At 35.5% G+C, this 16,502-nt stretch overlaps 1 protein-coding gene across 1 annotated transcript; it reads right to left on the bottom strand.

Moving 5' to 3' along the window:
• Window positions 1–391: 391 nt before the first annotated feature.
• On the bottom strand, window positions 392–2,421 carry LOC139861819 (uncharacterized). Its single transcript, XM_071850342.1, has 2 exons — window positions 2,171–2,421; window positions 392–2,047 (listed from the first exon to the last, which is right to left on the bottom strand). Exon 2 carries the CDS (start codon window positions 1,994–1,996, stop codon window positions 656–658), a length of 1,341 nt encoding a protein of 446 aa, XP_071706443.1. The 5' UTR covers window positions 1,997–2,047; window positions 2,171–2,421; the 3' UTR covers window positions 392–655.
• Between the last annotated feature and the right edge of the window lie 14,081 nt (window positions 2,422–16,502).

The following is a 16,502-nucleotide window of genomic DNA, read 5'->3' as shown; positions in this document are numbered from 1 at the left end:
AGCCCTCAAGGAAACAGCTACATAACTCACAAGCTATTCATCACAGATACTATATATAGGTATAGTATGTGTTAGATACAATGTGGATGGTAACTGTAATCAATCATCTAAAGACATCATGCTTCCAATGGCTTAATTCAAAAAACTCACAAGTCACAAACATAGTTTCAAGTGTTGCAAAACAATGTTCAAAATTTGATCACATCAATGAAAAGCAGTAAATAGAGTCAACAGCTTTCAACAGTTGAAAACCACAATCTTACATTCTTAACTAGTTTGGCCACAAAGAGACCATAATGGCTTCAAAGGTCTGTAAAAATTTTAGTTCGATAAAAAAAAAAACTACATTACCTGCCGCACATATATGCGTTCAAAACAGATGCCAAACATCAGCAGTGATAACACATGCACTTTGTATATCAGCAACAAATCAGGTATTACATTTTTCCAATTGTTAAACACGCTACAACATACGACATGCAAGATAACACGAACCAGTAAACAAGAAGACAACATTCTCAAGATCTAAGACATGTTCACTATGAATAACAAATGTAATGACGAAAGCATAACTAAGTTGTAAATCAAAGATAACGAGGGTCCATAATCCACACCCTTTTTAAATAAAAATTTCATTTTTAAAATACATATGACATCACCTCATGCGTCTTCTCCTGAGTTCCCGAGATGTTCCACCTTCTAAACTCAAAGCCCGAGAAACAGCACCTCTCCTAGTAGACGAAGAAGACGGACGAGATATCGTCAGATCGATCTCTACAGCATTATCAGTCGATATGTTATCCAAGTGCACAACAGTAGCAACAGATCTTTGTGAAGAAGATGATACTACTGGTGTAGCTACATTCATCTCTGCATTTTGAGGCTCGGGTTGAATCTCACTAGCAAGAAAAGTATTTAATTCTTGACTACTTGGTGGTACAACAGTCTGTGCATCAGCCCTCCTCAAAAGACGGTCGTTTATATAAGTTTCAAGATCCTCAACTAACCTTTCTGCATTGTTTAAAGCAGACGAAATTGAAGAAAGTGAAGCAGCACTTTCAGATATCACCCTAGAGAACTGGCGGGACCGACGGCGGCTACCGCCAGCCTCTGCATTATTTAAAACCGGGGGACTCGGTTCAGAACCCGAACCTACATTGTTAAGTCCTTGAAGAAAAGGGGTCCCACCTATAGAACCGATCCCAATCCTAATCCTTCTAAGTGCTTCTGCTACAGGAATATGAGATATTCCCCTAACAACCCTTTGTTGTCTAATACTTTCGACTCGACGAGCACGAGGTCTAGGTGGTATTTTCACGCCCGACTCCAACTTCAAAATGGGTTGATTCTTCCCATTCCCGTAAATCGGTGTAATACTTGAATCAGTCACCTCACCTTTACAAACAGGACATTCTTTTGCACTTGAATCCACATACGACAACTGATAAAAACAACTCCAACAAAACAAATGACCACAGCAAGTCAAAATCGGATCCCTAGCCATTTCCAAACATATATTACAATCAAAGAACCCGCCACTTTCATCTTCATCACCGCCACCACCTTCTTCAGTCTTTTTCGAATCCAAATCCATCTCGAGTGCTTTCGTCAACTGACTAATATCCCTTTTACTATTCCTCCCTCTTTCAGGACTAACAACTCCCTCATCAACCCTAGCTTCATCCCTAATATTAGCATTATCAGTCCCTGCACTAACACCTGGTTCAATCACAGCCATATAACTTAATTCCGGATTATTTCGAGCTTGACGCCATCGCTGTCGTTGTCTAGCCCTAGCAGTAACAGCTTCAAGCTGCCTAATTCGATCCTCAATCCTAACATGTTCAGTCTCTAATTCATTCAATATAGGTCCATAACCAAAAGATGGAGGTTGTGGTAATACTACTAATGGTGGTGGTGGTGAGCTTTCAACTAAAGGCTCCTGATTTAAATCAAGATCCAAAACCATATCATCATCATTCATATTATCAGCCATATCTATTATTTCACAGATCCCCAATTTTTCAAATTTCACAACTTGTTTCACCTAATATACAAATTAGGGCAAATTAAACCACAAATCAATAAAATTAATTATCATCAACATGAAATTATCACAAATTGAATAAAAATATGTATAATATAATCGATATAAATAAACAACTCTAACCTGATAGGGAAGGATTTCATTGCGAATTCAATTTAATTTTAAATAGATGTAAACATGATTTTTTATTTTTTTTTTAAACCAGAAATAAAGAATCTAGATCTGTTGGTGTGAAATTGATTATAGTGAAAGGACGAAGTTAGGTTTTATGGTGACGGTAGACGGACCGACGACGGCAGCGGCGGCGAGAATCCACCGATTGGAGAAGATAAAGCACATGCCTTTGGCTTGGCGCACTTGGGTGGTGTTCATACACAAGGAAATATTGAAATTGATATTTTATTGATTCAAGGAACGAGATTCATGATACGTTGTCGTTTCGATCTGAAATAAACCGTACACGTGCATGTTATCATGACCATCAATTGAATTTACCAAATTAAAATAAATTAAATTAAACTGATTTATTATTTATTATGGTAAATTGTACGCATAGTAATTGTGTATTCTAGATTTTTTTTTTTTTTTTTTTTTTCTTCCGGATGCGTTGGATTGCTTTTTTTGAACAGTCAAACTGTCAAACATATATATATTACCACGACCTTTAGTAAGCAACTAAAGAGGGAAATCAAAAAACGTTTAGAATGGCTTCATGAGCTAATCAATCCAATTTACATGAATTTTGCCTCTATTAGTAACTTAAGAAAACGAAAAACTACAAATAGAATCAAATAACATAGATTTCTTCATATCCTCACGGGGGAAAATCACATTGTTTCTGAACCTTCAAATATGCCAAAGCAAGACTACAACAATGAACAATCACGAACAATTTCGACTTCGACACTTCATTCGCTCTCCAATTATAGAACCAACTCACAAACTCATGCAATCTGCAAAAGAAGGGAATGCAACGTCGGTCCATACTCCGACTCTTCTCCACAATTCTGTTGCTACTTGACACCCGAAAAACGCATGATTATCGGACTCGATGAAATGATTTCACCAAATGCACCCATTATTCTCAATTTCCAGCCCTATTCGAGATAGATTTGACTGTGTAGGTAATCTATCTAAAGACACTCCACAAAAAAATATTAGTTTTTAGCGGAATCCATTTCATCCATGTAGTAGGTACTTCGATCGTAGATAGGAGTCATGATAGTCTAATTCGGTGTTTAATTCAATTTTTAAGGAGACTTTGAGAGAAAGATGAAGGAGTGATTCGATGTTCTTGATTCGATATATATATATATATATATATATATATATATATATATATATATATATATATATATATATATATATATAATGTTTTAATCAAAAGAGAAACACTTTTTTGAGGGAAAAGTAATTTTTTTTTCGTTTTTTAAAAAAAATTTAAAAAATTAAGATCACATGAAAATATGAACTTTTAAAAAAGACACTTTGTGATAAATGTTATTATTTTGACAGAAAAACGCTCGAAAAAATAAATGATAACATGCATCATATGTAATGTTTTAATTAATGTTTTTATAAGGGGTTAAAATTAAGCTTTAAAAATTAGGGTTTAAAAATTAGAGTTCAGAAATTAGGGTTCAGAAATTAGGAATTAAAGTTTATAAATTAGGGTTTAGGGTTTAGAAATTAGGGTTTAGATTGAATTTTTAACACAAACGATTTAGAGTTTAGGGTTTAGGGACTAAATCCAAAACACTAAACCCTAAACTCTAAATCAGGCTAAACTTTGGAAGGAAAAAAAACTTCACACAAGATGGAAAAAAAACGATGAGAAAAAACTCCAATTAAAACATTTACTTAAGATGAATGTCATCATTTATTTCTTCAAGCATTTTCCCGTCAAAATAATAACATTCGTCACTAAGTGTCTTTTTTAAATGTTCATATTTTCATGTGAACTTGAAGTTTGAAAAAAAAAATTCAAAACAAAAAAAAATTACTTCCCCTAAAAAAAGTGATTTCATCTTGATGATGAATATATATATATATATATATATATATATCAATGGGGAAGTAACCAATCGGGGAGAAGCAAAAAAAAAAATTTTCATTTTTTTTTGGAAATTTTTTTCAGACATCAAGATCACACGAAAATATGAACATTTAGAAAAGACACTTCGTGATGAATGTTATTATTTAGGCGGGAAACGATCGACAAAAATAACATTCAAGATAATATTGTTCGTGAAGAATGTTAACGTTTTTTTTTCTTCATATTTTGTGAAGTAAAATTTAGCCCGATTTAGAGTTTAGGGTTTTAGGGTTTAGGGTTTGGTGTTTTGGATTTATTCCATAAACTCAAAACACCAAACCCTAAACCCTAAACCATAAACTCTAAACTGTTCGTGTTAAAAACTCAATCTAAATCCTAAATCTAAACCCTAAATTTCAAAACCCTAATATCTAAACCCTATAAACCCTAATATCTAAACCCTAATATCTAAACACTAATATCTAAAACCTCAACATACGCTCGAAAAAACACGACAATTGTTATATATTAGTTCTTTGAGCATTTTCCCGCCAAAATAAAAACATTTATCACAAAGTGTCTTTATTAAATGTTCATATTTTCATCCAATCTATAATGTTCGTGATCAAAGTTTTTTCAAAAAATGAATAAAAAAAAGATTTTGCTTCCCCCCGCTTCCCCCCGATTGGTTACTTCCCTCTTGATCGTACCACACACACATATATACCAATAAAAAATTAGAATAGAGAAAAATAAAAATAAAAAGTAAAAAAAGATTGAAGACGGTGTGGTGCAGTCAACTTGAACCCCGACAACGAGGTGGGGATGGTGAAACTGAGTGGTAAGGATGTCGGATCTCAATGTCATCGATGACCAACAGCGAATCCGAGTTACGACTCTAAGAGCTCTTGATATCGCCCCATTTATATATATTTATTTATTTGCGATATCGGTTTTCAACATCTCCGTTTTGAGTATATTTGAAGACTTTTTGTTCGTGTTTAAGTTGAAATGATGATTTGAGTTCAAGAAGTCCTCATTGGTGTATTGTGTTCGATTTCAGCAAGTCTATGGCTTAAAAGGTGTTTAATTTTGGATTTCAGAAAACAAACGAATATCTGCATGCCTGAAGAAACTTCCCAACCGAATGGAATGGTCTCGCGATCACGAAAAATAGTTATGGTCGCGAAAGAGTTATTTGCGGCCGCGAAAAGTATCGTTGAAGAATATCGAGGATCCTAACGAATCTTTACCTTGGAGGATCCTGACGAATTGTTATTATTTGTGTTTATTAATCTTTTGCATGATTAATAAGCTAAATTTTTAGTATATGCTTAGATGATTGAACTATGGTGACTGATTGCTTATCTTTTGATTTTATATAATTGTTAAATTACTTAGTTTATGTTGATTGAAGAACCACTCTTATTTAGGCTTGCTGATAAGTTTTTATTGCATAGATTGTTGATTGTTTAACGATAGTTGAACTAATTAGTAATCTTTACTAGATTATTGACTAATCAATATGATCGATGAATTATATAAGGAACACCAAGCTATAACTAGACGATAAGCGATTTAATTGTTGATTTGCTGTGATAATTGTGAGCTTAAAAAAGGGACATAAAAATAACCTAAATCGAATTATTCTAAGTAATTTGAAGTTGATTAATTGTGTGCTTAACTAAAAGATCCATTATTGTTTAAGGTATTCAGATTGAACGAATCACATAAGTTATGGAGTGATTGACGAAATTTAATATACAATAGATAATATGTGTTTTAACATCTTGAGTGATCTAGATAGTTTTAACAGTGCACTTTCAGCAGAGGTGTGCGCCACAGACTTAGTTGGTCAGCAGAGGGGTCAGTTTTGCCAACTTAAAGATAGTGGAAGTGGTTCATGTGTAAAACCCGATTTATAGCTCTTAAACCAGAAGTTTCCAGATTTTCATTTCATTTTAATTTTTTTTAAAAGTGTTAGAGAGAGAGAGAGAGAGAGAGAGAGAGAGAGAGAGAGAGAGAGAGAGAGAGAGAGAGATTGATGGGATGAGTCAGAGAAAAAGTAAGGTTTGTAAAATTGAAGCAATTTTGTTGGAATCTTGTTAATTGGAATATCATCTTGTAAGGAGGAAGCTTAATATGAGTATAATGTTGTGTGTTCTTGTTCATTTTATGATAAAGAGTTTCCTTTGAGTTGGATTAAATGGGTTGAAAGATAAAAAAGTTCCCTTCGATTATTGATTTAAAGGGGAAATGAACAGAGGTAATAGTGGTTGTTAAAAAATTTAAGGAGGGATTGATTTATGATACTTAAAGTTAGTTTTGGAAACCATCCAGGCATAGCTGGATGGTCACCAGGACTTCCTGTGAGGAAAGCCACCCGGGTTTGAATATTGGCAAAGCCATTTCGTTCAAAAAGGGAGCTCACCTGAGGATGCTTCATCTGGGATCCGGGTAAGCCTGGGGCTCGGGTACCTGAGGGTTTACCGGTCCGTAGGGCTCCAATGTGGGTGTTGCGGGTGGGTTCCCTCGTTAATAAAAAAAAAAAAAAAAAGTTAGTTTTGGGTTTATTTTTATTGTGAAGTATGTTAGATTAGAATTTGTGTTTTGAGTAATGAATAAACATGAAAAAGATGAAGGTATTAAGATTTAGGTATAAGATGTTGGTGATAAAGGTAATAAAAATTATAATATAGGACAATTTTGCCTTCACACGCTTTGCATGTGTCTGAAATTAACGAAATTTTTTATCGAACGTCAATGAAAAAGACTATCCCAGTAAGTTTTGCAAACTACAAGGACTATCTCAGTCCAAAGAAAATCCAAAGGACTCTTTCAGCAATTTTCAATAAATACTATGACTATCTCAGAATTATTTCTTAGACCATCTTTAACCCTCTCGGACGTGTTGGCGTATTGTTGGGTTGGAGTGAGGTACTTGATGGGCGTTCTGGTAAACTGCTAGATAATGGGTGGCGTGCTGAGTGGCGTGTTGCTAGGTAGGGGTGAGGTATTTTTAATTTCTTTTTTATTTTTCTTGATTTTAATTTATGTTGTTTAATTCCTTTATATTATTATTATTTTGTAAATTATAAAAAAACAAATAAATTCAATAAAAGACACTAAAATCAAAAATAAAATAATACGATTTACATAAGTCCTATAAAAAAAATTACAATAAAAAAAAAACCTAACTTAATTTATTTTTAAAAAGTCCTAAAATTTTAAAAATACAATACAAATATAAATAATAAAACTACTCGTCGTCGTCCTCATCCGACAATTGAATTAAGTCGTCGTACTCTGCGAGCAAGGTCTTCTTCATCTTTAAGCATCGTCTCTTTTTCTTCGGGTTCCTTATGTTTGTGATGTCCAAGGACGAAATCCACCGCCTTTTTTTTGTCTTTACGTTGGTGACTTCTTCTCCTCACACCGCCGCCTTGTTCGGTTCGGGTTCTACTTCGGGTTGCGATTGTGTTTGTGGTTGTATTTGTGATTGAAAACGTGGATGTGGGTATAACCCGAGTTCTCTTTGAATTTCTTGTAATTTTGAAATTGTTGTAGTTGATGTATTTGTTGTTCCACTTCTTGTGGATTCATATTCATATTGAACGAGCTAGTTGTATAATTGGCAAAACCAAGCCCAAGTCTGGATTGGTGTAACAACCCAAACCAATACCCAACCGATTACGCGAAACAAATTTTTTTTTATATCAGGAGAGTGCGCCACGCGCACCACCTCAGGGTGCGCGGCTCGCACAGGCCCAAATCAGTTCTGTCCGGTTTTGTCCATTTTCAAATAAAGATTTTCCACTTCCCGACATATGTAGACGAAACGCTTTTCACAACATGTTCTAATATGAAAAACTCATACGATTCAATCATAAAATGAGTTTTACAAAACGAGGCCCACATCGGCCGTTTTACGAGTTTCGTTCAAAACATACAAGTTCGGCCATAAGAGTTTAAATTCCAAACGACACTATGAGCATGGTGTTTGGGGGTTAAACTACCCAAATCTCGGTCAAACTCCAAAAGCTATAACATCCAAAAGCGTCCCCTACAAACCAAGCTGGATCTCTAATCCATACGAATGCCCTTACCCTTGTCTCCACCGGAGCCTATAAAAAGATAAACAACGAGAGGGTAAGCAAAGCTTAGTGAGTGCAACAATTATACATACACATATATAACCCATCTATTTGCATTCGCACCCACCAAATACCTCATACGAGAATATAACTCAAATAGCATGCCGTCTTACTCATAATGCTAACAACTCGTACACTATCACAACATCACATTAGCATATACACAACACAATATATATATATATATATATATATATATATATATATATATATATATATATATATATATATATATATATATATATATAGCATGCTAAACAATATCCATCAACATAATATGGTTAACCATAACGCTATGGTGCTACCGGCACGTGGTTCACACCATACGCATTTGAGTCTCACTCTTTTATAGTGCTACCGGCTCGTGGTTCACACTTTGGAGCTACCGGCACGTGGTTCACGCCTCATTTTATAGTGCTACCGGCACGTGGTTCACACTTGATGCTACCGACACGTGGCTCACATCCAAATTTTATAGTGCTACCGGCACGTGGTTCACACTTGATGCTACCGGCACGTGGTTCACATCATAATACTCGTCACATACATGTTATGGCACTACCGGCTCGTGGTTCATACCATAAATAAATACACCATATACACGTACGCATAATTATTCCACTCACCTTAAAGATTTGGTGATGGTTTTATCCTTCCGCAAGCTTCAAAGCCAAGTACCTAATGCAATAAGTACTCGATCAACAAACAAACTTGTTGGACTAAATACCAACACTTCACTCATGTGCATTTAATGACTTAAATGCATTAAATGCCCCATTTTCATCAAAACCGCCCCTTAAGGGTCAAGACCATCATTAATCACTTAAAAGCTAGTGATTAAGGTCCAACAACACTAACTATTACACAATTAGGGTATTTCATACCCATATTTCCCAACTAGGTCAATCATTAGCCCTTTGACTAATTTAAAGTCAACACACCCATTTCGGGTCATCTACTAACCCATCTAACACCCATTTACTAATTAACTAGGTATGCTAGTGATTTACTAACCAATTAGGACTCATAAACATCAATTAACACTTTGAAACCCTAGGTTAGTTACCATTGAGTCTTCATGACTCCATCTTACCCAAGAACACCCAAAATCATTAAATATGGATTTTATGTTCATCACTATCCCAAACCCTAACCCTTAAATCAATTAAAATAAGGAAATCAAAGTTAGAGCTTACCACCACAATCACAACGTAGCTAGTGATTAGATGAACAACTTTATAACTCGAGCTAAGACCCAAAACTAGCTCCTTCTTCCATTGCTTTAACTTTCTCACACAAGAATCTCTCTCTCTCTAAACTTGAAGTGGAAAAGGATAAGGTTGGTGATAATGGAGTTATGACTCACCCCAAACTGATCTGGTAGCCTTTAACTCGTCCCCAAGTGAAATTACCAAAAAGCCCATCAAAATATCTCATTAAAAGAGCAGAATTCGGCTACGGTAAAGGGTGCGCGACGCGCTACCTTTAGTGTGCGCGGCGCGCACTAAGTGCTGGACAGATTCTGATTTCAGTTTAATTACACAAAGATACCCACACTCTATGTATCATATATACACTGCTGTACAAAATGATTAGGGTCTTACAACTCTCCCCCACTTGAATCGGAGCGCGTCCTCTCGATCCAAGCCGCATGACAAGAGGGAAGATAAACCAACACGAATTCTTCGGGCTCCCAAGTAAACTCGGAACCTTTACTCCGACGCCATTGAACTTTAAAAGTTCTTACTTCTTTATTTCTCAACCTTTAGACTTTCTCATCGAGTATAGCAATCAGTTCCTCAATATACTCTAACTTATTGTTTAGCTCGATCTCGTCTAATGGCACCCAAGATGAATCATCCGCATGACACTTACGGAGATGGGAAACATGAAATGTATTATGGATCCCCGCAAGCTCTTCGGGTAATTCCAAACGATACACAACTTCACCAACACGAGCTAAAATTTTAAAAGGACCAATAAACCGAGGAGCTAACTTTCCCCATTTTCGAAACCGAATAATACCCTTCCATGGCAAAACCTTAAGCATCACCATGTCACCTTCTTGAAATTCGATCATTCGCCTACGTTTGTCAGCATACGACTTTTGTCTATCTTGAGCCTTTTTCAAATGAGCCCGAATCATATCAATCTTGCTATTCGTCTCTAAAACCAAATCGGTACTCCCGATTTCCTTTTGTCCCACTTCACCCCAACAAATTGGAGTTCGGCACCTCCGCCCATAAAGCATCTCATAAGGTGGCATCCCGATACTAGTATGATAACTATTATTGTACGAGAATTCTACCAAAGGCAAATGCTCATCCCAACTACCACTGATATCAATAATACATGCCCGTAACATATCCTCCAATGTTTGATTCGTATGTTCGGTTTGACCGTCCATTTAAGGATGGTACGCCGTGCTCAATTTTAATTGTGTACCCATATCTTCATGAAACTTCTCCCAAAACCGAGATGTGAAACGGGTATCTCGATCCGAAATGATAGATATAGGAACCCCATGTCGAGAGATTACTTCCTTGATAAACAACTTAGCCAAGGTCTCCGAAGATATCGCTTCCCGAATGGGAAGAAACAAAGCACTTTTCGTCAATCGGTTAACTATCACCCAAATCGAATCAAATTGGGTTCTCGCCGTCCTAGGTAACTTTGTAATGAAATCCATGGTAATATGCTCCCATTTCCATTTCGGGATTTCTAACGGTTGCAACTTACCATACGGCTTTTGGTGCTCGGCCTTAACTTGCAAACATGTAACACATTGTTCAACATACTTTACAACATCACGTTTCATGCCAGGCCACCAATAATCCTTCTTCAAGTCATGATACATTTTCGTCGCGCCCCGGATGAATGGAATACTTTGACTTATGTGCCTCATCAAGTAGCACTCGTCAGAAATCTCCCATTCTAGGCACCCATACCCTACCTTGAAAAGACAACAAACCATGCGGGCCTAAAGTAATGAACTCTGTTTTCCCCACGATTCGTTCCTCATGCTTATTGTTAACAAAAGCCTCAATTTGAATCTCACCAAGCTTTACAAGGAAATCGTTAGTAATAGTCATACGTAACAATCCCAATCGTAACGCCGGATGTTGACTCTTTCGACTTAACGCATCCGCGACCACATTCGCCTTGCCCGGATGATAAAGTATCTCACAATCGTAATCTTTCACCACATCCATCCATCTACGTTGACGATAATTCAAATCTCGTTGATCAAAAAGATGTTTCAAACTTTTATGATCCGAATAAATCGTACACTTGACACCGTACAAGTAGTGGCGCCAAATTTTCAACGCATGTACAATCGCCGCCAACTCAAGATCATGAGTCGGATATCTTGTCTCGTGTTCCTTTAATTGTCGAGAGGCATAAGCGATGACTTTACCTCTTTGCATTAGAACACAACCGATCCCATTTAAAGACGCATCACAATAAACCGTCATGTCTTCTACACCTTCCAGCAACACTAACACCGGAGCTTGACATAACTTCTCTTTTAACAATTGAAAAGCAATTTCTTGCTCGTTTTCCCAATTAAATCTAGCGTTCTTTCTCGTCAATTTCGTCAACGGAGAAGCAATCTTAGAAAAGTCTTGGATAAACTGACGATAATAACCGGCCAATCCGAGAAAACTTCGGATTTCCGTGGGTGTAGTCGGTCGTCCCCAACTCTTCACCGTCTCTATCTTCCCCGGATCTACTTGAATACCGTCCTTGTTCACAATATGACCAAGGAATTGAACTTCCCTTAGCAAAAATTCACATTTGGAGAATTTAGCATACAACTTCTCCTTCCGCAACGTCTTCAACACACCCCGCAAATGATGTTCATGTTCCTTCATATTCTTCGAATAAACAAGTATGTCGTCAATGAACACAATTACCGACTTGTCCAACATAGGGTGGCACACTCGGTTCATAAGATCCATGAATGCCGCCGGTGCATTCGTAAAACCAAAAGGCATAACTACAAAATCAAAATGCCCATAACGCGTTCGAAAAGTGTAATGACCCGGAATTTTCCGACCAAATTATACTTATGAGATTAATTTTTACATAAATTAAACCATACCAACATGATAAGCAATCCAAATTGTTGAGACTTGTATTTTTGAAAAGAGTTTTACACAACGTTTGACCTTCCAATATGACCGATGATATCACGAACTATATAACATACGATAATTATACGTTTGTGTATATATATGTATTTATATATATTTAACATGATCTAAGGATGGTTTAACATCTCATTGTGTACTAATGACAATGAGTTATAAGTATATTTTGAAACTACTAACTTAAGTTTTCAAAACGATAACTATACGTAACATTCTTTGATATATATACTTATAATCTATAATGCTTATACATATATCGTATATATAATGTATTTAATCACTTTTTAAGGACTTAAATACATAAAACAATATAAGAATATTCACAAAAGATAGCTATATTTGAATTCTCGTTCCGTTTCCTCAAGATTTCTATACGTCTATCTAGGGTATATGTACCCGTATCATACCCAGCTTCTATAAGTATTTACTATTGGTATATACACATCAAATCAACATCCTAATCAACATTATTACTGCCCTAGATATGAGGTAACTAGGATTTGTCAAGTAGTATGAATTATTAGTAAGAAAACAAAATTAGGAATCCTTTTCTTTCTTTATAAACTAAAAACGTTTTTATAAATGAACACCATTTCTTCACTCCATTTTCTCATACCTACACCCTCATTTCTCTCTCAAAATACTCCTAACTTCATACTTGATCATCTCCAAGCATTTTCTCCATCATTTAGCTTCAATTACAAGCCTTAAACACCATAAGAAAACTCTTTCAAGAACATATCAAAATAACCACCCATTTGAAGAAGTTTACTTCCAACCTTTTGATCTAACTCCACCACTCTTTGATTCCAAGATTATTTCTTATATTTTGCAGTAACTTTGTCCAAGTAACTTGAGGTAGTAACCTTGTTCATAATCTTATTCAATTCATATTCATATAGCTATCTTATTTTGTGGTATAAAATTTTAACAACAAGAACATATTTTGAATGATCTCAAACTTGTTCGCAAACTAAATAGATCCTTCTAACTTGACTTTTAAAATACTTCAAGACCTGTAATATATCATAATGATATGCTAACCTAACAAGATATAACTTGGTTTTACAAAGAACATCTTAAAAACTGAATCTACGTCGTCGGAGTGCAACCGGGGGCTGTTTTGGGTTAGATAATTAAAAACCATCTTGAACTTTGAATTGGAAGTTCATGTTCTGGAAAAATGATATTTCTTATGAATATGTTAACACATAAAAATTTCATGGTTTAACTCAAAGTGTAAGTATTTTTAGAAAAATGATCATTAAATGTTGTTTTTATGATGGAAAATGATCACTTTCATAAGTTTCACCAAAGTTTGACCTATAACCTATGATTTCGAATACAAACTAAGGTATTTTCAGTTCATATTCTTAAAATTTGACTCGATCCAAGGAAGTGGCAAGTTGAACCAACAAAAACGGAGTTGTAATGAAGAAACTACCACTAAAACAAGATTGGGTATCCGAAGCTAGTTTAGCTGCGAAAATATTTGGAGAAAAAGTAAATTAATCATATCTTTTCTAATTAATATGATATTTTATATATAATTACTTATGATTTGATTTTATATATTTCAGGACCACCCGTAAACAACACGAGAAGATTAATCATAAGACCTCATGATTGTACGCAACACGTCATTTGACAACACGGTACTTTATGTACGCAACACGTCATTTGACAACATGGTACCATGGGTCGAGATTAATTCTGATCAATACGAATACGATGGGGTCTTTATTTATTTTATTTAAGGAACTAATTGTGGACCACTAACATCGGACTGCTAACCACGGACTAAGAAAATATTAAAAGTATTAAAAGTATATATATATATATATATATATATATATATATATATATATATATATATATATATATATATATATATATATATGTAACGATTACTTAAAAAGAAAATATGTTGATATATTATATATATGGTTAGGTTCGTGATATCTATCGGAGACCAAGTCGAATTAAATACCTTCAAGGCAAAAGTGAGTTTCATTTGCTCCCTTTTTAATTGCTTTTGCAATATATATTTTTGGGCTGAGAATACATGCGCTGCTTTTATAAATGTTTACAAAATAGACACAAGTACTTAAAAATATATTCTACGTTGAGTTGTACCACTGGCATATTTCCCTGTAGCTTGGTAACTACTATTTACATGGGTATTGTAAACGCGAATCCTGTTGATAGATCTATCGGGCCTGACAACCCCAACCGGACTGGACGACCAGTATTCAACGGTTGCACAGTACTTCGTTTTGGTGACTACACTTGGTACGGTGTAGTGAGATTTCATAATAAAGGGAATATGCGACGTTGATTAAATGTTAAGTATGGTTACCAAGTGCTCAACCACTTAGAATGCTTTACATACACTTGCGAGTGTATTATGTTTATGATTATGAAATCTTGTGGTCTATTAACATATTGAAATGATTGTTATAATAAACCTATGAACTCACCAACCTTTTGGTTGACACTTTAAAGCATGTTTATTCTCAGGTACGAATTAAGTCTTCCGCTGTGCATTTGCTCAATATAAGGACATTACTTGGAGCCGGTCATCGTAATGGGACCAAATGTTGATGACTTCGTCCAGGTGGATTAGGACGGGTCCTTTCAGTTGGTATCAGAGCGGTGGTCGTAGCGAACCAGGTCTTGCATTAGTGTGTCTAACTAGTAGTTGTTAGGATGCATTAATGAGTCTGGACTTCGACCGTGTCTACATGTCAAAAGTTTTGCTTATCATTTCTAGTCGGAAATCATCTGCTTATCATCCTTAGGAAATTACCTGCTTATCATTCATAAGTCTAGACACGTTTTACTGCATTTACTGCATTGATAGTGTATAGACGAATTCTTATCTTAGCATATCTGTTATTGCGAACTTTGACTGATATCTTTTCAAAGATTCTCCGTAATTTACGGGATTTTGGTATTATATATACATATGTAAATTATGTATTGAAGAGTACCAAATCTAACTCCTATAATCTATTCCATACCAAAAATTCATTTTCCCCATTATACAAGATGGATTCCGCATCTAGTTCGAATTCTTCAGATTCCGACAGTTATGCCGATATGGATTTCCATTCGGGCTCCTAAAGCAGCGTCACCGGAATGGATCAACCAATTTCCCATCATCTATTCTGGTTGAATTGGGGATGGGTTCGTAATATACTAAATCACTGGAGACAAGAAGAAGGTGATCCATTCCATCCACCAAATTGCCCTCTTGGCGATGAACCTGAAGCACTTACCGGCGAACCTATTCGAAACACCATTTTCTCTCTCATTTCTAGAGTATCTCGTCACGATTATATACTATCCCATATTACAAATCTTTTTCATTCGCTCGCTCCAACCGCCAATCATCTCGGTGTACTAGCAGAAGTTAACGAACTTCGCGCTCGCGTGACGGCTTTGGAGAACATGGTGCGAAGGTTGCAAACACCAGCAGCAGCACCAGCAGCATAATCAGCACCACCATCAATAACATCGATAATACCATCATCACCACTAACAAACAACATCCGCATCACACGTCTCGACATCATAATCTGTCCCACAAACATCAACATCATACGCACCATAGATACCAAGGAGTACCAACAATAATGAACGATGAAGTATTGATCCATAACTTCATTGATGTTCTGCGAAGAATATGTGGTTTCAAAAAGTTTTAGAGATTTCTTATTCTAGCTCAAACTGAAAAGCAAATGAGATTAATATCATATTAACTCATTAAATTCATGATTTCATCTGAAGAAAATATATATGTATATATGTTTTCATAAAGATTGTAATTAAAAGTTCTTTTGTACAAAATATTAATGGTGAAATTATTTTTTTAACGGGTAGGTAATACCCGAGGAATAATTAGATTTCATCTTAATAAGTTACATTGTACATTCGTCGAAGCTGATTACAGTCATTTACTATCCTACTTACAACCACCGATATACGTATCTGTTCACCGCAGAATAACTATTTTCATTCAATTTCATATTTGGATTTTGACTTCCCAGAATCCAACAAGTGGCATATGAAGAAAACATATGACAAAATAAAATCTGTTAGAAACAAAC

This window comes from Rutidosis leptorrhynchoides, chromosome 8 (assembly GCF_046630445.1).
Source record: "Rutidosis leptorrhynchoides isolate AG116_Rl617_1_P2 chromosome 8, CSIRO_AGI_Rlap_v1, whole genome shotgun sequence".
NCBI lineage: Eukaryota > Viridiplantae > Streptophyta > Magnoliopsida > Asterales > Asteraceae > Rutidosis > Rutidosis leptorrhynchoides.
This window is presented reverse-complemented; position numbering and strand designations above follow the sequence as displayed.